This window comes from Sorex araneus, chromosome 3 (assembly GCF_027595985.1).
Source record: "Sorex araneus isolate mSorAra2 chromosome 3, mSorAra2.pri, whole genome shotgun sequence".
NCBI classification, from domain to species: domain Eukaryota; kingdom Metazoa; phylum Chordata; class Mammalia; order Eulipotyphla; family Soricidae; genus Sorex; species Sorex araneus.
In genome coordinates this window covers 203,843,892-203,866,945 of record NC_073304.1, presented here as the reverse complement: position 1 = coordinate 203,866,945, position 23,054 = coordinate 203,843,892, and the positions used below count along the sequence as shown (strand labels likewise).

At 58.3% G+C, this 23,054-nt stretch overlaps 1 protein-coding gene across 1 annotated transcript; it reads right to left on the bottom strand.

Moving 5' to 3' along the window:
- Positions 1-13,001: 13,001 nt before the first annotated feature.
- TBX2 (T-box transcription factor 2) lies at positions 13,002-22,186 on the bottom strand. Its single transcript, XM_055131576.1, has 7 exons — positions 21,447-22,186; positions 20,083-20,350; positions 19,065-19,211; positions 17,821-17,897; positions 17,565-17,728; positions 16,495-17,129; positions 13,002-14,176 (listed from the first exon to the last, which is right to left on the bottom strand). Exons 1-7 carry the CDS (start codon positions 21,839-21,841, stop codon positions 13,724-13,726), a joined length of 2,139 nt encoding a protein of 712 aa, XP_054987551.1. The 5' UTR covers positions 21,842-22,186; the 3' UTR covers positions 13,002-13,723.
- Positions 22,187-23,054: the final 868 nt, after the last annotated feature.

Here is a 23,054-nt window from a genome sequence, read left to right as displayed (position 1 = left end):
AGATAGTACAGTGAGTAGAGCGTTTGCCTTGCACATGGCAGACCTGGATTCAATCCCTGACACCCTAAATAATCCCCTAAACACTGCCAGGAGTGATCCCTGAGTGCAGAGCCAGGAGTAACCCCTGAGCACTGCCAGGTGTGGTCCAAAAACAAACAAATAAATAAATAAAAGTAGATTTCTAGGGGGGTGCTGAGTGATTTATTTTTTTCTGAAAAAGGGGTGTTAGTCCTAATAAGTTTGGTAACTTCTAACTGCTGGAGGAAGGGAAGAACTTGACAATCTTGAAATATTTGCATGCCTCCAGCCTCACTCACTCCTTTCTCACTCCTCTTCCACATGGAAAGCAAATTCTTTTGTACAGATGAGACACATGACCAGGAGTCAATCTACCTTCCCAGTGTCTAACCATTGGTGGTATTTATAACCCACTCAACAAGTTCATTTCTGAGCAAGCTGCCTCCTTTGGGAGGGGGCCAGCTCCCTGTCATGGCAGTATGCATAGCCAGGCGGTGGAGTACTAAGTCAGCATGGCAGCTGAAAGTAATGGTAATGACCCCAGAGACTCTCCCAGCCAGGAGCCAGCATGCAAAAGATGGTGAGTGGAACTACAGCCAATCCCAACTCCCCAGGTGTTGTCTCTAGAACTGACATGGCTGTCAACAGGAATTTGCTTATTAAAGGGATATCTCAGGATTGCTTCAAAAGGAAGCAGGAAGAGGTCCTGGGAAGAGCTAGGAAATGTAAGCTTGGATTCCTAGAGCAGTGCCTTTAATGGTGCAGGCCCCCAGCCAGTTGCCTCATGCTTCTAAGCATGGGTTTCCTAATCTGTACAATGGGAGATTTTAACCAGCTATAGTTGGCCACATGCCCCTTCGCAGTTCTGAAGGCACCATGCACCCTTATCTCTGACCCGTGCTTGCTACAGGGCTGCGCCTGTGACATGGTTGGTCAAGCCCCGTTGTCTTCCCACATCTCCTCAAGAGCTGTATGACTGCCCTCCCAACCCCCCACACACCAGCTCTTAGTCTGTTTCCCCAGGAACTTTGTTCCACGTATAGAGAGGGGGCCTCTCACTCCCCTGAAAATAGTATTCTGAAGCTTATCTGTGCCTTGGCTGCCTTGGGCATCTTTCCTGCTGTGCAGGAACAACCCAGCCATCATCAACTGGGGCTAAAGCTAATAAAAGATACCCAGATGATCTGACTCCTGGGTCCAGCCATGCCAAAAGCCCACTCCTGTTTTTATCAGTCTGGTGGAGCAATAAATTCCCTTTTAGGTTTACGCTAACTTGAGTTGGGTTCCTATTAGTAGGAACTGAAAGAGCTTTGCTTTCTACAGGGCAGTTGCATGGATTAAAGAGTGTCATCTTGCAAAGGGCGAGGCTCTTAACAGGCACGATGTGAGAGACCAGTAAACTTGGTTTTCGGGTGTAACCATAATGGACGACAGTGGTGGAGGGAAACAGGGAGATGGCCCTGACATTTGCAGGAAATGGGCCTGTAAAAGCTAACTCTCCGGGTTGTTCCAAAAGAGCAGGGAAGCAACTTCCCTTCCTCTTGGCCTTCTGGATTTTAAGATTTCTAGGTTGGATTTCTGTGACCCACAGCTGCCTACAGCCAGGCTCCGTGTCCTGTGAAGAGACCCATCTGTGCTCAGAGGGTTTGATGCCAGCACACAAAGGCCTGAGAGAAAACAGAGCACGAGAGATGGGAACATTCGTCCCTCTGGGCCCCAACATCCTGAACGTCATCTGTCTACCCCCTCACTTCCAGATCCGACATGACCCAGTGAAACCAAGAACAGTTAGATCTCTGTCCCATGCCACCAGAGGATTCTTGACTCATGTGCCCAAAGGCCAACTGAGGTGAAGTCATAAAAGGCCCACTGCTCAGCAGCTGGGCCGGCCTGTCCCTCATTCCTGGCATGGGAAAGGCCAGTGTCCTTTCCTGTCAAACAGCTCCACATCCGGTATCTGAGACTGATGGAGTTCTGCAAGGGGAGAGGCCGGGCCAGCGCAGGACACTGCCACCATGGTCAGATACCCAGTCCCCCTGTCACCCTGCAACCCTTTGGACTAGTTGTGGCCTGGTCTGTAGCTGTATCCTCTACTAGAGGCCTTCACCCCATAGCTGACAAATCTGCTTCCCACCTCAGGTTTCCCTTCCCCTAAGGATGGACTGGGCTGTACCCCCTCGGGACAGAAGATGCTGAGACAATAGTTGCTAGAGATTCAGGACTTCATTCCACCTTTTTTGTGGGTGGGGTTGGGGAAGGCAAGGGTATGCCTCAGCAATACAGCACAAGCCTTCAGTGTACACAGCCCAGGATCTCATTCTTTGCACCAGACACCAAAAAAATTTAATTGTGGGCTGGAGTGCTAGCACAGCGGTAGGGCATTCGCCTTTCATGCCTTTCATGCGGCCGACCCGTGTTCGATTCCTCCGCCCCCTCTCAGAGAGCCCGACAAGATACCGAGAGTATCATGCCCGCACAGCAGAGCCTGGCAAGCTACCCGTGGCGTATTGGATAGGCCAAAAACAGTAGCAATAAGTCTCACAATGAGAGATGTTACTGGTGCCCACTCGAACAAATCGATGAGCAACGGGATGACAGTGACAGTGACAGTCTTAATTAAAAGAAACGGAGCAGTAGTAGGGCAGTTGCCTTGCAAGCGCTCAATTCAGATTCAATCTCTAGCATATCATATGGTCCCCTGGGCCCCTCCAGGAGTGATCCCTGAGCTCAGAGCCAGGAGAAAGCACTAAGCACTGCCAGATGTGGCCCAAAAATCAAAGGGAAAAATAAAATAAACCAAAAAAGAAAAGAAAGTTATGGCCTACGTACATGGTGAACTATCACTTGGCCTTGAAAAAAGATGGAAATTCTAACATTTGCAACAGGATGAACGAAATTGGAGGCCAAACCAGGGCTTCTTTCTGGAGGGATGGGGATGATTGGTTGTACGGCCTTTCTGGGACGTGGTGGTGGGGACGGATTGCACGGCCTTGTGAGTATCCTAAATACCCTGGAACCAGCACTTTGAAAGAGTGGATTTTACAATTTAAAACGTGAATAAATAAAAATTTAAAAATTGGGGCTGGAGCAATAGCACAGCGGGTAGGGTGTACTATAGCACAGCCTTGCTAATAGCACAGCCTTGCACACGGCCGACCCGGGTCCTATTTCCAGCATCCCATATGGTCCCCCAAGCACTGCCAGAAGTGATTCCTTAGTGCAGAGCCAGGAGTAACCCCTGTGTGCTGCTGATATAACTCAAAAAGCCAAAAAAAATTTTTTTTAATTAAGAAAGAGTGGATTTTATGGTGTGTGAACTCTACCTGCATTTTCCAGGAAGATTCCTCTTGGACCTCAGGAGTGTAGATGTGACTGGTCCATCTTTGAGGAAGTCACTGCCAGAGACATCGTTCAGCTCCGCCTGGCTCTGCCCTTCCACCGAGGAGAGGAGGGCCCTGGCTTCCAGAGGGGAACAATCAGGAAGAGTGCTCCCACCACTGACTGGAGACAGAGTTGGTTCTGAAGGATGCAGGGTACAGTGAACTTCGGAAAAGAGGGAGAGACTCCCTATGTTCTGGCTCTTACTTGTTTCCCCTCTGTGGCAGCTCCCCGGGGCCCTGGGGGCTGGGAGAAATTCCCTCCTGGTAAGGCAGAGGCAGAGGAGACAGTGCCCTTATGTGGTGGGGGAGGGACCCTCTAGTCCCCCACTTATGCCCTGGGATCCAGACCATACTTGGGTCACCATATTGCAGAAGAAAGTGGAAGTGGCAGGCCTGATCCTGGGGCGGGGACAGTAAATCAGAAGGTCCTCTCTGCACGGGAGGGGGCAGCCGGAAACAGGATGTGTGGGGGATAAGGTTGGACAATGAGGTGCAATGGGCAAATCTGGAATTAATGGATTGACATGCAAGGTGATGGGAGGAGGGTTAGGGAAGGCAAGGAGGGACCACTGGGCGGCATTTCCAGGGGCACTGTTGGAGGCAGAGAGGAGAATCTACTCCCTGGTCCTCAAGGGAAGATACAGCCTTTTGTTTGAAGATAGAAGCTACTCTGGGTACTCTGGATCTTGGCCTGAGCTGTGTGTTGGGGGGCCCCACTGCCTGGGCTGACTCCCCAACCCCTGGCATCAGCACTCAGGGTGCACCTTACTGGCTACTAAACTACCCCACTGACTGAGGGGTCTGATGGTAAAGCAGGGGAACATTTCACCCCATTTCACAGATTAGGAAATAATTCTGCTGCTAGGGTCTGAGCCTTGGAAGATGATGAAGCCCTGGAGAGATGGGAGCAGAGGGGTAAAAGCCATCTTGAGCTAGGAATTCGGGGTTTGCCCAAGTTTGGAGGGGGACACCCCCGAAACCCTGTATTCCCACCCCCTGAGGACCTGCCACGATTTTTAAATCTTGCTTGCTGGAAGACGTGAGGGAAGGGATACCCCCATGCTTCCTTGGGACCCATGGAACCCAAGAGCAAGAGTCTCCAGGGAGTGTTGAACAAATGTGGGTTCATTTACCCTGCATGTTGGATCACTGCCCTCATAATGGTCAGTTCAAAGCCTCTTGAAGAATAGGCAGATGTGCGTTCATTTTATTTCATTTATTCATTTAGTTCATTTTTCAAGCCACACCTGGTGGTTCCCAGGACTTACTCCTGGCTCTGCACTCGGGGATCACTTTTGGCCATGTCCAGGGACCATATGTGGCACAGGGGATGGCACTAGGGTCCACTGCAGGCAACTGGCTCTCCTTAGAGTTCATTTTGTTTTTTTGGTTTTATTTTTGGGTCACACCTGGTGCGATGCACAGGGGTTAACTCCTGGCTCTGCACTCAGGAATAACTCCTGGCGGTGCTTGGGGGACCATGTGGAATGCTGGGAATCAAACCCGGGTCGGCCGTGTGCAAGGCAAATGCCCTACCCACTGTGCTATTGCTCCAGCCCCACCTTGAGTCCATTTTACTGACAGGCAAAGTCCTGTGAGAGACGAAACCGGGATTTGGACTCTGATCTCTGAAGTCCGTGTTTATTTCCCCCAGCGTTATTGGTTGGAGGCAGAGTGGAGGCACAGAGAGTGACCCAGGTCCCCTGGTGCTGTCCTTCCTATTGGGGTAACGACCCCTGCTCCGCTGCCTTATAAAACAGGCCAGAAGGAGAGGCAGGGACTCCGAGCTCAAGACTCACACTTGGGGTCTGGGTGACTCCAGATCTCCACTTAGTGGTAGGAAGTAGCCACTGCAGCTAGGACCCGCTCTCCGGGAGAACCGGGCCCCATTCTTCTGGTGAGCTAGGAGGCCCCTTCAGCAGGCCAGCCCACTGGGGTTCCTAGCCCGTGGGATTTCCCTCCAGCTTCTCAGTTATCTGTAGAAGTTATATCATCAGCCACAGACTTCCAACACACAGATACTACACAGCCACCTGCTAGCCTAAACCTCCCAGTATAGGCTAGGAAGTTGCAGCCACTCACCCTGATGTCAGTTTCCACTGGCAACACTGACTCTTGGCGGGGGAGCAGACACCCGGCTCTAATGTGAGGGCCCCATCCTCACATCCCTGGGCTCCCTCAGGAGGGCCGGGAGGCGGCGCTGAGCTGTGCCAATCTGTGCTCAGTCTACTCCAGTCAGCTCTGGCCCAGACAACACTGTGAGTGGGTGCAGTGGGCTCCGCTGTTAGCAAGTGACTTGCTGAAGTCCCACAATCACATTCACCCAAACCAGAGTGTAGCATCTGGCCTGGGCAGATGGGACCCCCTTGTGGCTATGCCAAGACAGCCTGGCCCCGGGAAAGGACCCACTGCGCTGGACCCCAGGAGTGTGAGAAGCCCTTTGGGGGTCTTAGACAGGAAGCAACCTCCTGTTGCCTGCAATTCAGGAAGGTCTTCACTGTCCTGTGAGATCACTAGCACCACCCCCGCCCAGCACTTTCTGGGTGACCCTGGTGGCCCTAGAACACCTGACCATCGGGACATTGGGAATGGCCCTGAGCACTGTCTCATCATAACCGCTTTAAAAAAGACTGGATATGGGGCCAGAGAGATGGTACAGGGGTAGGGCACTGGCCTGGCACACAGCTGAACCAGGTTCCATCCCCCACTCCCCGTATGATCCCTCAAACACTGTTCCCACAACCAGGGGTGGGGCCCGTGCAGTCAGGGGAGACTCACTCACTGGAGGTGCCATTGCTCGCCCCTAGGCCTTTGCACTCCCAGACTCACCCTCCCACAACACACCCAGACCATCACTTAGGGGGTAGGTTTCTACACCGTCCTTTGGGGAGGACACAAACCCTGTTGGAACTGGAACCATTTCCCAGCGCCTGGCTCCCACCCTGAAACTCAGGTCCTCTGCGGACAGAGGAGGGCCCTGGACAGGACCCCTGATTGGCTTTCCCCCACCAATTCCTGGTGCCCTGTGCAGGGGCATCTCTCCAGGTGCGGCCCTAGGGAGGGTGCATTTCTCTCAAGCACGTGTTCATTCTCCTGTGCTCTCCATACCCCTGCCCTGTGTGCGGGTTTCAGCCTGAAGACCAGCAATGAGGAAAACTAGTGCAAGGAGAAGCCAGAGCAACATAGGTGAGGGGGCCTGGTCTCCCCATCCAACCTTCCCTTCGCCTCCAGTGCATGTGTGTGTCCACGCATGTGTGAGTTGTGTGCATGTGTGTACATGTATGTACATGTGTGAGTGTGTGCATGTGTGCATGGTAAGGACTTAGTATGTCTGTTGGTGTGTGTGCTGTGTCTAGGCTCCTCTGAGTTTTCACGTCTGTGTGTGATTGTATGTAGACTGCACTGTCGTCCTGTTGTTCGTTGATTTGCTAGACCGGGCACCAGTAACGTCTCACGACGTGTCGTTACTGTTTTTGGCATATCGAATACGCCTCGGGCAGCTTGTCAGGCTCTGCTGTGCAGGCGGGAAACTCTTGGTAGCTTGCTGGGCTCTCCAAGAGGGACGGAGGAATCAAACCCGGATCAATTCCTCCGTGATTGTATGTCACTGTCATCCCGTTGCTCATCGATTTGTTTGAGCGGGCACCAGTAACATCTCTCATTGAGACATTTATTGTTACTGTTTTTGGCATATCCAATACGCACAGGTAGCTTGTCAGGCGGCAGATTGTATGTATCTATGTTAAATGAATATATATATATATATATATATATATATATATATATATATTTGCTTTTTGGGTTACACCCGGCGATGCTCAGGGGTTATTCCTGGCTTTGCTCTCAGGAATCACTCCAGGCAGTGCTCAGGGGACTATGTGGGATGCTGGGAATCGAACCTGGCTTGGCTGCGTGCAAGGCAAACACCCTACCTGCTGTGCTATTGCTCCAGCTCCAAATGAATATTTTTTAAGAGGTGCTCATATACATGTGTACTGGGCTATCTGTGGGGTGCAACATATGGAGAGGTGTTCATACATGTGTATACTGGGGTATCTGTTAGGTGTGCATATGGAGGGGTGTTCATGTATATACCAGGATATCTATTGAGTGCACTGTATGGAGGGGTGTTCACATACATATATACTGGAGCATCTATGGGGTGCGCCATTTGGAGGAGTGTTCATACATGCGTGTGCTGGGGTGTCTGTGGAATGTGCCACATGGAGGGGTGTTCATACACATGTGTTCTGGAGTATCTGTGAGGTGCACCATATAGACGGGTGTTCAAAGCTCCTCTAAGTGTGATTATGCAGGAATCTGGGTGTGAGTGGTGGGGTGCCCTAGGGGTCTCTACATGCATGGAGGGGGTGCCCAGACCCAGGGTGTTATGCTGTGTCAGAATTCTCATGTGCACACAGCAGCCGCTCTGAGAAGGGCCCAGGTTGCAGGTGGAGCAAGGAAGGGAGCCACCAGCTGGCCCGAGGGTGAAATCCCCCCAGGGCCCAGTCCTGGGTCTGTGGAGGAGGAAGTTTGGCTTTCCAGGAAGCCGCCAGTGTAGGGCCAGCCAGATGTGGGGAGCCCCAGGACATGCTTCTCAGCAACTGCACTTTAGGCCTTGTTTTCTCCTCTATAAAGTGGAAATAAGCAGGGGCTGGAGCAATAGCACAGTGGGTAGGGCGTTTGCCTTGCACGCGGCCAACCCAGGTTCGATTCCCAGCATCCCATATGGTCTTCTGAGCACTGCTGGGGTAATTCCTGAGTGCAGAGCCAGGAGTAACCCCTGTGCATCGCCAGGTGTGACCCAAAAAGCAAAAAAAAAAAAAAAAAAAAAAAGTGGAAATAACCATACCTGCTTCCCACTGGTGACTGAAAATAAAAGAAGAAAATGTCTTGCCAGACTGCCTGGAGGTGCTGTCTGCCAGGGGAGATGATGCTCTCTGGGGCCTGAGGGGCTATTGGGCACCTGGACTGGCCCCAGCCCCAGGAATGCTGCCCCCCCACCCTGCGGCTGCATGGTGAGCCAAGAGGCAGGGAGCCTCAGACCCGTGTCCTGCTTCCCGGGGGACTCAGGCTCAGGTCAGCTTCTCCAGGGACCCCACTGTGTGTGGCCTCTCCTTGGCCCCCATCACCTTAGGAAGAGCATTGGCCTTTCCCCCTGGGGTGGCCCATTTCTTCCTCTGTCTCACTGTCATGGGCTGTGATATGGGGCTCATGAGTTCCACCTTGCCAGGGAGGGGCCAGTGGGCATCTAGGTAGGAAGCTGCTTTGACCAACACGAAACCTTCTACACAGGTAAGAAATTAGCTGGTGGAATCCCCGACCAAGGCACCCTGACACCCAGATGTCCTCCAGCATTATCCCCTCCCTTCCTTGTGGTCTACACAAAGGGAGGTGCAGGGGCACCTCAGGTGCCTCCCACTCCCTGCAGTGTGCTTTTAGGTGGAAGGAAAATGGGGATCAGGAGAGGGATTAACCCCAGGTCCCTGAAGTGGAGGGTTTCAGATCCCCGCCTCTCTCTCTCCTCTCTCTCTCTCTCTCTCTCTCTCTCTCTCTCTCTCTCTCTCTCTCTCTCTCTCTCTCTCTCTCTCTCTCTCTCACACACACACACACACACACACACCACACTTTTTCTTTTTGGGTCACACCTGGAGATGCTCAGGGGTTTCTCCTGCTTCTACACTCAGGAATTACTCCTGGCGGTGCTTGGGGGACCATATGGGATGCTAGGCATTGAACCCGTGTTGGCAGTGTGCAAGACAAACTCCCTGCCGCTGTACTATGGCTCCGGCACCCCCCGCCCCCCACCCTTTCTTTATCAGAAGTCCAGGCCCCAGTTGAGGGAACTGAGTGGATCAGACTTCGCTGGCGCCTGGTTCCATGGGAGGGGGAGGGAGGGTCTAGGTCACTGGGAAGGCAGCGCCTCAACCCCCGTTTCTTCCGCAGTGCAGGGACATGCACACAGCTCTCCAAAGCCCTGGGTTCTCCTGGGCCACACACCCGGAGGGAAAGCGCTGGGAGCCGGTGCGGGCGCCACCCGCCAGCTTGCAGCCGCCTCGGGGACGTGCCCGGGCGGGTGCGGACAGGATCGCCGTCTAGCCGCGCGCCCTGGTTTCCGACCGGGACGTCGTCTCCGAGTGCCAGGGCTCCTCTGCAGCTAGGCGCAGCAGGAAGCGGGCTCAAAACCCGCCCGGAGATCAAACCCTGCCGAGGGGAGCCCCGAAAGTCTCCCGATGCCCCCTAGGGATCAAACCAGACCAGAAGCGGGGTGGGTGGCCTGGCACCCGAGGTTCTCAGGCTGACCCTGTGCCTGCCCCTTGTCACCACCTCCGCCCACTGGGGGACGACACCCAAAACCAGTCGGGGTGCCTGGATCCCGCGCTCCCCGCGGAGGGGCGGGGAGGGTGGAGGGAGGAGCGCTGGGCCCCGCCCCTGCCGGAGCCACCGCCCACCCGCTGCGCCCCGGCCCAGCACACCCGCAGGCGGCGCGCACGGCCGGCCGAAAGCGTTTGCGAGCCACGCAGGAGGAGCCGCAGCCGGCCAGCACTCCGTCCTTCCGGCCGCCTCGGCGCTTAGGGCCGGGTCACGGCCAGTCTGTTTCTGTTTGGGGGTCGCCACTCGGAACTAGGCCCCCGCGGTCTACTTCTAGCCCTAGTTCGACCTGCTCGCTGTCCAGCCGCAGCCGGGCGCTGGCCTGGAGCGCCATCTCGTGGACACAGGGGGAGTTGTCGCGACCCGCGGGCACCCGGCGGCTCCCGGGACGCAGTAGGTGTGGGGGAGAGGGGAGAAGGGGGAGGGGGGGCGAGTACCTGGCCAGAGGTGCTGGAGGAAAGTCGGGGAGCCGTCGACTTTGGTGGTCTTCGGGAGTGGGTGCCAGGCGTGTCTGCACCCCTGAGAGCCCAAAAGGAGCCCCCAAACGCAATGCAGAGTCCCAGGAGAGTTCTGACGGAGGCATCAGTACACTCAAGAAAATGCTCCCTGGAAAGTCTCTGAAGGAGAGGGGGTGTTGAGAACTCAGGCTCCCCGCCCCCACCCCGCGCTCCCCAGTCCGTGGATTTTCAGCCCTCAGCCCCTCCAGGGGGTCAGTCGCTTCGCTGCTACTCCCGGGGGTTGGATGGAGTGGGATGGGACTTGGGGGTCCCCAAACAGACTGAATTTAAATCTCTGTCTCCTTGAGACTCTCTCCCTGGATCCATCCTAGACCCTTGAACCTGGAATCAGGACCTCACTGGCCTTCACCTGTGGGAATCCCCGGGTCTGAGCTGTGAGTGTACAGTTCCTGGGATTTCCAATAGTTCCATGGGCATTAGCTCAGGACTCAGGACACGGACCCCATTTCTGTGACCTTCAGCTGGTCTGGACTCAACTATTGGTGCCTACGATTTCCCTCACAGTTTTTGCAGGTCACGGGGATGGGAGGGAAAAGGAATAAGCTGAGGGCTGGAAGCCCTGAATTAACCAGAGAAATGCGTTGGGTGTAAATGGCGATCAGAGGGCTGGAGTGCATGCTTTATATATAGGGAACCCCCGTGGGTCCCAGCACCTTATGGCACCCTCCACGCAGACACACACCCTTGGGTATCACCCTCAAAAAGAAAAAGAAAAAGTGAGTTACCATGGTCTCAGAATCCTCCGTGCCACTAGGTGTTTCACAAGCACACTCCCAGTTTCCTGACATTTCCCCAACACCCTCCCTTCCAAGATCTCCCTTAACCCACAGAATTCCACGCCAACATCCACATTTGCGTCCCAAAGACTCCAGTTCCAGCATCCAGGCCACCCCCGGTCACGGTCACGGAGACTTAGCATCCCCTCTCCCCCATCAGCCCAATATAAGCCATCCCCGCTGGAGATATGCCATCTAAGCTCCGGGCGTTCCAGGCGCAGAGGGGTTAAAGAGTTTGTGGAGCATTGTGGGGCACCGAGTGGCGGGTACACGGGGTGCCTGGGTCTGGGTAATTGGCAACCCGGGAACAATACAAGCTGGGCGGCCTGGGAGGCCAAGGCTTAATTGGACCAGGGAGCGGCCTGGCCATTGTCTGGTACCAGTCCTGTCCCCAATGCCTGCTCTCAGCCAGGACCCAGCGGGGTGCCCTCAGGGCGACTCGGAGGCGCAAACGAGAAGGAAGGCACCGGGCGGGGAGGAGGCAACGCTGCAAACTGTCCTGGGCCGGAGGCCCTGGGTTATTAGCACGTCCCATGTGCTGCAGCAACCACGCAGGAGGCTCCCCGCTGGGTCTTGGCAGCGACGTTCCCGGGCGTCTGAACTCGGTGCTGCCCCCTGGTGTCGGCGGGTGCTCCTGGCAGGACGCGGAGGGAGCCCGGCCTGACCGCTTGCCCCTTCTTCCATCTCCAGGGACGTTTGGGACCCACAGCGAGGGGGACACACCAGGCACTCCTTTGGGGCTGGGAAGGGGACCTCCCTGTCCGCCCCGTTTCTGGACTTCCTCCCTTCCTCGTCCCGTCCTCAGGTCTGAGTCCCGGGACCCTCTTCTGCGGCCTCCTGCTGGCTCACTGCCCCCAGGAGGGGTGTGTGTGTGTGGGGGGGGGGGGTGCAGCTCCCTCCTCGGGAGAGGCGTGCCGGCGTTCCCAATTCTCTTCCCTGAGATCCACGCAGCTGTCCCCGACGCCTGGAGTCCTCCCATTCCTTTCCCATCTTACCACCCTCGCTGTCCCAGGGCACCAGAGGCCAGCACCTCCCGCCTTGCCCCTCCCCAACGCCCACGGCGCTTCGTGATTCCCACGGTTTGGGGAGAAGCGAATTCGGAAATAGGTGTGTGTGTGTGGGGGGCGCTCCGTGGTGGACCCACCCAAGGGTGCGCTGAAGGAGTCTCATTTCTCACCCGACCATAGGGTTGGGGGAGCCGCATGGGGAAAGGGTGGGCATTTCGGAAGAGCCGCCTGGTCTGGCCCCTTCTTCTGCAGCGACCGCCCCCCACCCCTCCCCAAGATTTCCCGAGATTTGGAGGGCGTTGATGGGGTACCGCTAGACTTTGCCCGAGTGGTTTCTCTGGCAGGCGCCGGAGACAGCGAGGACGCCCAGTTTCCAGCATCCGCCGTCTTTTAAGGGCCCCGGCGGCGGAAACCCTTCTCGGAAGGTAGAAGGGGCGCAGGGAGCACGCGTCTTCCCAGCGCCAGCCGACCCGTCGGGGGGAGGGGGGGCGCTGACGGGGTTTCCCGCGGGGCCAGCCCCGCGCCGCTGCAGCGGCCGAGCGAGGCGCGTGGCCAGCAGAGGGAGCCCGGGCCTCGGCCTGGGGTCTGGGACGCGGGGGGCGCGGGCGTCGCGGCGCCCGCCAGCCCGGCCCGCTGCCCCCCATCGGCGCCGCCGGGCCCCGCGGCTCCACCCGCCGCCCCCAGCCCCTCCTGGCGCGCAGCCTGCGCCCCCGACCCGCGCGGCCCACAGAGCGCACGGCGCCACGTTCACTTCGCGTGGTAGCGTTTTATTGTTTTCTCGAGTTGCCGTCGTCTCGTCTTGCTCCGGAGCGAAAAGTGAAAACCTGAGGTGGAGCCCGCCGAGCGAGCAGAGTCCAGGGTGGTGGGGGTGGTGGGGATGAGGGGCTCGCGGAGCGCCAAGGCTTCTCCCTCCAGCCGCCGAACCCCCCCCACCCCACTCCCCCACCCCGCATCCAGCCCCGAACAATATAGATGCTCATGGAAAATGGGAACACTTTAAATGCTAGGAGTTCATCTCTAAATATCCTGTACACAGCCATGTACACCTTCGAATAAATTAATACCGACTTTGCATATTCTGGGACCCTTAAAGCTTATGTACACAAATTACCATTTATTTCATAAATATCTTTTTCTCCCTGGGGACTCAGGCCAGAGCGCCCCTCCTTCCGCTCCCAGGGCTAGGAGGGGCGCCTGTCTCTTAGGGGAAGAAGTGGAAAGACTAGAAGACAAGGTCCTCTCCCAGCCCAAGTCTACGCTGACTTTCGTCTTCACTCTCCCCAGCATCTCTCAGCCCAGATGCCCAAGGGGTACCAGCCCGAGCCTGGGGCTGGGAGTGTTCTGGTGCTCCCTCCGGATTCCCCACCCCTGGCCCCGCACCTTCTGGCTGGGGAAAGTCGCCTGCCAGGATGAGGCTCCCCACTCCGCTGGGAGTGGGAGATCCACCTTGCCCAGCACCTCTGGACCTCGTTGAGGGACTCCCAAGCGACTGTATTCCCAGAGGCTGGGGGCAGCACAGGGTCCTCTCTGGGCTGCTGCAGCCTGCTCTGCGCTTTGTTCCTTTGATTAAATAAATACCCATTCTGTGCCGCACGCACATCCTGAGCGGTAGGGCAGGCAGCCGGGTGAGGCGGTGGAGCAGCTGGGCACCCTCACTTGGGTGACTCCCTGCCTGGGGAGAGGGCGCGCTGGCTCTCCAGCCCACTCACCAGTCTCTGGATACTCTGCAGTTCAGTGGCGGCCTCTTTGGCAGAGCCGCCAGGGGACAGGGCCCCTCGGGGTGGGGCCCCCCCTTTCCGGAGAGGCAGCTCAGGCAGAGGGCTGGGCTCCCGACTGTGGCTGCCCGCAGCCTTGGAGCCCTCCGAGGCCAGCCCCGTGGTGAGGAGGCTAGTACTGGGCGGGATGGTGACCGGAATCTGATAGGGGCTGAAGCGCAGTCGGGGCCGGGCACTGCCCAGGAAGGGGCTCCGGGACAAGGAACCGGCGGCTGCTGCTGCCGCTGCCGCAGCACTGGTCGCTGGCAAAGCGGAGGCGGCTGCAGCCGCTGCTGCCATGTAGGTGTAGGGGTAGGGGAAGAGGCCTCCGAAAGTGGGCATCGGGATTCCCTGGAAGAAGCAGAAGGAGAGGAGGGTTAGACAACATGCTTGAGGCTCTCCTGCGGGGTGGAGGGGGGGGGAAGCTGGGTGCAGGGTGAAGGCAGGTGAAGGAATTCTTGTCCTGCCAATTGAGGGCGAAGACCAGAGCACACAGAAGTGTAAATAACCCCGAGGGATGGGAGCAATAGGCTGATAGCCAAGCCCAGTTCGAAGGGGGGCTCCTTTGAGTTATGATGCAAAGAGCAGCTCTAGGTCAGGTCAGGCTCAGTGCAGGGGGATTCCGAGCTGCCAGCGCGGGCAAAGGCCTGCAGAGGGGAGAGGAGACGGGCAGGCATCCAGCCAGGTGGTGATCAGGTGGCTCTGGCTGGTGTGGGAGGTTCTGCTCACTCAGAAGAGTCGGTCCTCCCTCCCTCCCCCCACCACCCATCTGCAGGCACCCAAAGGGCTGAGAAGGCACCGGCAACAGGCGGGGGAGGAGCCTAATAAATTCTGCTTGCCCACCTGCCCCAGGGGCTCTAGCCTGGACTAGAACAGCACAGATGCCCAGACCAGCTCATAAAATGATAGTCTACAGAGAGGATTCGGATTAGCACCTAAATGGCAGCCAAGGAAGAAATGCCGGTGGAGGACCCAGGAGTCAAAGAACCCTGGACAAACACCACCTAAGTCCAGGAGCCCATGGGATGAGGTGACCTTTGAGATAATGGCTCACTCCCCGGAAGATGTGGATAAGGGGAGGAGGTCAAGGAGCTGGTGGCGCTGGCGGGGCTGGGCTTCCAGGGAGCCCAGGGCTGGCTCAGGCGAGGAGCAGGAAAGAAGTCACTTACTCAGGAATGAGAAAATATCCTCATGAGAAGGTCAAGCCCTATGGAATATTTCAGACCTGGCAACTCAGACGTAGCGGAAGGAAGGAGCTGGCACAACCCGATGGTCAGGAACTCGCCACTAACCCAAGTAGAGAATAAACCAAAGCAACTGAGGCTTCCTGGGACACTCAGTGGGCACCCTCTGGCCTGCACCAGCTGATGAGGCTTTCCCTTGGACAGTGCTTCTCAGCTGGGGACCATGTGCCTACCTGTGGGTCCCCACAATATTCTCAGGGGGCACAGATGAAAACTGCAAAAATGGGGGAGAGGCACAGGATGAAATTTAGGGGGCCAACTGGTACGACAGGAGGGCCACAGGAAGGAAACAAAGTATGAGAGGGGCCAGGTCTTTTGAGAAAAGTGGAGAAATCTGCTCTGGAAGCCCTGGTCTCCCCAAGACCCCTCCTCTTCCTCCTGGCCGCCTCCGGGTCATCAGCTGAATGTGGGGAGGCGGCACTTACATACACAGATAATTTCGGAGACCAAGTAAACCGCCAGGTCCTGAACTCCATTTTCTGGAGACTCCCTGGACTGCTTAGACAGATCCCCCCCACCACAGCTGTGTGGTGTAAGGGCCCCCAAACAGCAGGCACTGGACTCTCTAAAGCTCATTTCAGAAACCCCCTCCCCACTTAGGAAATATTTGCTTCTGAACCACAGCGGACTTCTCAGGCCTGAACTCCTATTTTCCTTCCCTTGAGATAAGATCTCAAGGGTTCAATTTGCCAGAAACCTCAGAGGGAAGAAAATGAATGAAGAGATTCCAAATCTTTCCACAGGGAATATTCCACCCAACGCAACCAAAGAGGCCGCACTGCCCATCGGATCTCCTTATTTTGACGCTGGCTAAGGTTTCATAAACTCTCCCTTGGGAGCTCAGCGTTTCAACCTGGGCCTGGGGAAGGAGCCTCTCTCCCTGGAGCTGGGGTCTGGGGGTGAAGTAGGGTGGGAGGGGGCTTTGAGGCCCAAAGTGGGGGAAGGATCTCTTCTTCAGGCCAGAGGGTCAGAGGTTTCTGCAGGTGGGTCTTTTTGGTAGTCAATTGCCCAGAAAACATTGCAAAGTGTTTCACTCCCTTTTTCCAGCCTTCTTAGCCTTTCCAAGACTGACAGTGAACTAAGGGTCTTTGTTCCCCAAGAAATGTGTCCTGGGGCCCTGGAAGTAATCTGACGGAGCTGGGAAGGGTCTAATGGGTGCCTTTCTCTGAGCAGGGGCCAAGGTACAGAGAGAGTCAGGGACCTTAGGTTTTCTTGCCCATGGTCACACAGGTATCAGAAGCAGCACCTGGGTCAAACTCTGGGCCTGAATCTTAGTATCCTCGAATCTAGTGTCCTTCCTGAGTGCCTAAATCTGCTCAGACAGGACTGCAGCAGCACCCACTGCACCCCAGTCCCTGTCTTTCTCAGCTCCCCCGTCTCTCCCTGCCCACCCATTGTTCCATGGCTGCCAGACCACCAGCTTACCTGAGATGCCAGCATGTGCTGGGAGAGGTGGAATGGGAAGGGCGCAGCGGTGCTGGCCGCGCTGGCTGCGGGACCCAGCCCGCCTGCTTCCAGGCCGGTGGCGGTCCCTGGTCCACCACCTCCACCACTGCCCCCGCCTGCCACCGAAGCCAGCAAGTGACCCATGCCCATGGCCGAGAAGGCTCCGGGGCCCATGGCAAACTGTCCTGGGTGCAGGAAGAGCGGCTGGCCGGCCCCCAGTGGCCCGAAGAACTGCTGCCCGTGCAGGTGGCCGGAGAAAGCCAGGCCAGGCAGGTGGCCGGCGCCCAGCGGGGACGCGGTGTCCGTTTGCACCACCAGCGGCGCCAGGCCGGGTTCCTTGCCCTCGCCCGCCTCCTTGCGTCCCTCGTCCTTCCGCCGGGCTTCGGCGCGCTCCTTCTCTAGGCTCCGCAGGCCAAACGGGCAGTCCCCGCTGTTCTCGGCCGCCTCCTTGCCCCTGTCCGGGCTGCGCCGCTCTCGGGCGCGTTCAGGGTCAGGCACCCGGGCCGGGCTGCTGCCGTCCAGGCCCGGACTGCGGCCTAGCGCCGGTCCCGCACGCTCCTCGCCAGGCCGCTCGGGCTCCGCGTCGCTGTCGGCGGCGTTCGGCTTCTCTTCCGCTGCGGGGAGAGAGGAAACGCGCGGGGTTACAGGGGCGCGGGAAATATACGGGGCCGAGCCCGGAGTCTGGGCGGTTGTGAGAGACTTGGATCGGGCCGGCTTGCAGGGCAGCCACATCTGAGGACTTCCTAGACGCCGCCACTCGTACGGGGTTGTCGCAGGTCACCAAACGCAAGCCCCCAAGTTTCCCGGGAGGTGGGGCGGAGAAACTGCGCTCGCCGAGGAGGAAACGCTCTGGCTACAGAGTTGCCCCTCGCGCCAGGGCCCCAGACCTGAGTCCCGAGCTGCCCTCGCCAAAATCCTACTTCAAAGCGTCATCCCCGACGCCCTACTTCCCTCCCTCGGGCCTCCAGCGCACATCGCACGCCGAGCAGAGGGCCAGCCCGAAGCTCCCCTTGCTGCCCCGGTTAGCCGCCCCCACGCCGCACACTCACCGCGGGCCCGGTGCGCGCGCAGGGGACTGGGCGCTGCTCCCGGGGAAAGCGGCGGCTCCCGGGCAGGGGCAGGGTCGCAGGAGGAAGCGTCCGACTCGGCGCCGTCGCGCTCCGCCTTGCAGTGCTCCTCGTACAAGCGCAGAGACGGCAGCGTCAGCTGCTTCCTGCGGGTGGTCGCGGGGCGCAGGTCAGACACGCATCCGCGTGCGCACCCGCACCCACACTCTAGCCCTTTTGGCGCGCGCGCACCCCTTACCTTTTCTCCCGCCGGCCGTTCCCAGTGTCCCGGAAACCCTTGGCAAACGGATTATTGTCGATCTTCAGCTGCGTGATCTGCAGGGGGGGATCATGGGGCGGAGCTAGGTCAGGACGCGGCTCTTCAGCTAGATCTGGGGCACCCCGAGGTCAAAGACTGGTGATCCAAAGGAGAGAAGACCCGGGAAGTGTGGGGACAGGACCCCCGTGGGAAGTCGGTGTAAGGCCTCTTGGGGATGTGACCAGGCCAGCTTAAAACCTGGATTCGAAGACCAGCCCCTTGCGACTCTGCACACTCAGGCCCCTCGCTGTGAGAACCGAGTGGAACCCGCCCCAAGCACGCACAAGATCCCATACGGCCACACCAGCTGCACAAAACTGGTACCGGAGCCACCGCACTCAGAGGGCAGGGCACACGCAGGCCCGCAGGTATACGCAAAGGCACAATCACCAGCGCACCCGCAAGTCTACACAGTTCCTACACAAGTCTTTATGAAACACACCACCGCCCACAAAGAACGAATTCACACCAGTACACCAGTCCAAAGCATCCCAAGGGAGTGCCGGCAAGCGCAGCGGTTCACAGACAGAAAGAACACCGGCCACTAGGCTCAGGCACTCTCTCATTCACCCCAGACTGGGGCACAAGAGCACCCAGTGGGGGATGGTGCTTGGCCTCTAGGGAGACAGGGTTAGAGAGCGCCAGGGCGAGGCCTTATACTTGAAGGGAAAGTCCTTAAGCACCCCCCCAGGGGTGGAGGCGGACCCAGTAGAGGAGTGTGTGTGGGGTCCGTGTCACCTGTCTCCGCCTCAGACTCCCCCAGGGAGAGTGAAAACCAGTCCAGCTTTCTGAAAGTTGGAAGAGCCTGGGCAGATCGCCCTGGGCGCCCTCTCGTCATTTAAATTCCCTTCACTGAGCCAAGAAATAAACGAATAAAATGTAAAAATGTCAGCGCAGGCTCGGAGTCTCTGTTAATTGCTAAGTAAACATCCCCACCCCAACTCGGCCCAGCTGTTCTGCAGCCTGGAGCCTCTGGGAGCCTGTATGCACCCCGGTTCAGAGGGCGTCTGGGGGGTTTCAGTGGGAGCTGGGCTGACCAAGGGCCAGACTGAGAGGTTGTGTGAGCACCCGCAGGACGGCTTGTGTGGGGTGTGTGTGTCTTGTGCAGTGCTGAGGGATTGAAGGGAGAGTGGGCTCCTGTGTGGGTGGGTGTAATGGTGGGCGTCTCTTCTTGTTCTGCGCACCTTGTCATTCTGATAGGCAGTAACAGCGATGAAGTCGGTCTCTGGGAACACGTAGGTGCGGAAGGTGCTGTAGGGCAGCTTCAGGATGTCGTTGGCTCGCACGATGTGGAAGCGGGGCTGGTACTTGTGCATGGAGTTCAGGATGGTCTGTGGGAAGCGTGGGGGTCAGCCAGCAGCTTTCAGCCCTCAGGCTTGGACCTGAGCGCTTTTCCCTTCTGCAGACCCAAGAGGTCTCTGGGCCTCTTTTAGTCTCATTGTCTCCATCCCATCTTCCCTCTTTTCTCCTCTCCTCTCCTTTTCTTTTTCTTTTCTCTTTTGCCTATATTTTCCTTTGCCTCTCAATTTTTGTTTACTTTCTCCCTCACAGTTTCTCCCTTTTCCTTCTTTTTTTCCCTCTTTTTTTCATTTAAAACAGATCACATACAGGAAAAAAACAAAAACCAAAGATTTCCCCCCCCCCCAGTCCCATAACTCCACTCAGCTGCTTTTCCTGGGTTCATTATTAAACTCTTAGCAACATAATAATGGAACTTTCTGGGGCTCTCAAAAATGGGAAGTCCCTTCTGCTCCATGAACTTCTTCCGCTCCCCCACTCATTGGGTGCCAGCAGATAGGAAGAGAACCTCCAAACTCCCTTTTTTGGCTGAGCATCTGGGTGTGGGAGGAGGGAGAGCAGAGCTGATAGGACTGAGACTGTTTAAAAGTTTGAATCTACCATTTGGGAAAGGGATGGGGCCGAGCTGAGGTCCTGGCTGGTATTCCAAGCTCAGCACCTGCACAGTGGTCAAGGACAGGAAGGGTGACCATGTTCCAGGAGCACCTGCCTCTTACTAAATTCAAGCGGGGTGGGGGGAAGCAGAAGGCCTAGAACTGACTCACTGCCAGACAGGGTATCCAGGCATGCAGAATAGGGCCTTCCAAAGGCCAGGCAGTGACCCCTGCCAGGAGCACTCCCACGCAGCAGCAGAGCGGCTGCATAGTTCCCCAGACCCCATCCCCATGCCCAACCCACACTCACGAAGCCGTGCTTGTCAGAGATGTTGTTGGTCAGCTTCAGTTTGTGGAAGGCAACGGGCTTGGCCATCCACTGCTCCCCGGTGGCCGGACTGTCCGGATGGATGTACATGCGTTTGGGCATCTCAGGGTCGGCCTTGCCAGCCACCATCCAGCGAGAGTTGTGGAACTTATACCGGCAGTCATCAGCAGCCACAATGTCCATCAGCAGGATGTATTTGGCCTTCTTGTCCAGGCCGCTAACTCGCACCTTGAAAGGTGGAAACATCCTCCTGCGAGGCAGGGATATGGGAAAGGCCATTGGACCAAGTGCTCCTTTATGTTTAAGGACCCCTCACCCCCACCCTCTAACCCCAGGAGGTTCCCGATCTGTATTTCACTGGTGTCCAGTTTGTCTGCCCCCTTATCATTGCCTCCTTTATCACCTGTGGTTTACTCTTTGGATATTCCACACCTGCCTGTCAGACCCTTATTCCTCTTATTAGCCAGCTTGCAGCAGGCCCTGTACTCATCTAGGGGCCCAAAAGCGAATGCCCAGGAAATCCAGGCCCTTTACGAATACACCCTTCTCTAGACTCTCCCAGATATTCAGTCATGTCTTTTACCCATGTGGGACTTCTGTCCCACAATATATATGTATATATATACATTATATGTATAAATATAAAGAGTTTGGTTGTTTGGGGAACTGGTTACAAGCCACAACAGGGACCCTGAACCTGAAGTTCGGGGGAAGAGGGTGACCGAGGGCTGGATTTTCGGCTGAGTCAACTGGTTGGTTGGGAAGGGGGCTGTGGTTTCCCTTCACCGGTAGGGACCAGTGGTTGCGAGTGGGGCCAAAGCTCTGAAACACTCGGCCAGGGGCAAGTTGGTGGCTGGACCGGCTCGGAACTCGTTGCCCGAAAGCGCCGCTTGCGGGAATGAGCGAGGGACCTTGCCGGGGCCTAGTGGGGTGTGAGTCCAAGTGAGGAGACGCTGCATGTCCCAGAGCTCCGAGACGGGCCGGGAGCAGGAAATCGAGGCTGCGGGTTGGGGGGTTGCAGCCTTCACCGAGACCCACCAAGGGCCGAGCCACGGGGCCTTCTCCGCGTGGAACTCAGAAAACTCGGGGCGATTCTCTAGGAGCGCGTTTTCCGTTCGACTTGGAATCTTCTCTAGGCGCATGTTTCCGTTTTACTTCATTCGGGAGATTTGGGTGATTTTGTTTTTTAAAAAGTCGCTCCGGTCCCAAATGAGAAAAGTCAGGTGGGTCGCTTATGGGAGCTGAGCGTGGAGCCGGGGCTTTAGCGGGGCGCCTCGAGCAGCAGCGGGCTCCGCGCCGGTCGGGACTGTTGGTCACCCCGCCCGCCCGCCCGCCGGCCGCCCTACCTCCCGGACTTGGTGATGACCATCTCGGTGCCCAGCTTGTGGAACTGGTCCCAGAGCTCCTTGGCTTCCAGCGTCACCTTGGGGTCGTCCTCCACTTCGTCCTCGGGCTCCAGGCTCTTGAGCGAGCGCAGATGCGCGGCGGGCGGGTGCGGGCCGAGTGCCGAGACGTGCAGCCCCGCCTCGGCCGCCGCGGCCGCTGCCGCCGCCGCCGCGGCCGCCCCCGCCAGGCCCGGGTCGGGCAGCGGCTTGGCCAGCGCGCCGGGCGGCAGCGCGAGTGCCGGGAAGAAGGAGGGCTGCGCCGCCGCCAGGAAGGCGGACATGGGGAAGTCGGCCGGCCGTGGCGCGTGGAATGGGTGGTAAGCCATGGCGCTGGCCGCCAGCGCCGGCTCTCTCATCGGGACATCCGGCCCAGGCGCCCGGGAGCCGGGGCCGGGGGCGCGCGGCTCGGACCCCCGGCCCGGGCGGCGGCGCGCGCGGAGGAAGGACGAGCCGGGTGGCGAGCGCGGCGGCGGCGGCTCCTCCTGGCTCCCGGTCCGGCGCGCGGCTAGGGGCGCGGGGTTCTGGGCGCGGGGGTGGCGGGGGCTCTGCGCGGCGCTGGGCTGGGCTGGCCCGCTCCGGCGCCGGGGACCACGCGCGACTGGTTAGATCTTGTCGTGATCTCTGGAAAACTGTGACTATCTCACATGTCCTGCCCTGCTCGGATCCCCTGCGCTAACGAGCCAGGCCCCCCTTGATTGCTGATTTTACGCTTTTTGGACCAATTGTGGGTCTCCGGGGGCGGGGTTTTGACAGCTCAGGCCAAGCTCCGACCGGGAGGGGGGGCCGGGGAGAAGGTGTCGGAAGCCTCAGCAGTAAGAAAACATGTCAACAGAATAAAATATTAACCAATGACGGACTAGCGGGCCCCGAGACCCCTCCCCCTGCCCCGGCCCCCACCCCGCCGCCCGCGCCCGCGGCTGCCGGCGCCCGGACTGGGAGAGCGCTGCTGGCCGACCCGACCCGCTGAAAGGGCCTGAGGCGGGGGGCGCCCGGGTCCCAGGGCCCTGGGGAAAGACCCCCAGCCGCAAGCCGGCCCCCAAGTGCAAAGCATTGACACGGCCCCGAGAGGAGAGGGGGCGCCCTCCTCCCGCGCCCGGCTGCCGGGCCGCTCTGGCCCGCTCCCCAGCTTGGCTTCCGACCCCGCTCGCGGCTGCGGCGCCGCCCCAGGCCCCTGCACTCGGAGGGAGGCTGCGGGTGCTAGAAAGCGGGGCGCGGGCGGCCGAGGTCCCAGAGCGGAACCCAGGTGGCGGGAGCCGGTGAGTGGAGCCGTGGCCGAGCCCTGACGGCGTGGGCGGGAGCGGGATGCGGCCTTAAACTCATCGGGGAACCGCGGGGAACCCCGAGTGCGCGCCTCCCCTTACAGGAAGGCTCGGGAGAAACCTGGAGTTCCGAGCAAGTCCTGGACCCAACCCAGCATCAGTCTGCGTCCCCGACTGAGCCGCGAGCCTCCGATGGGCCGGAGAGTGGGTGCCCGGGGCTGGGGAGGTGAGCGCTCCTTCCGCCCAGCTCCGGGCGCGGCGGCGCCGGCAGATCCTGGCCCGCAGATTCTTGAGCCGCGACCTAACGAAT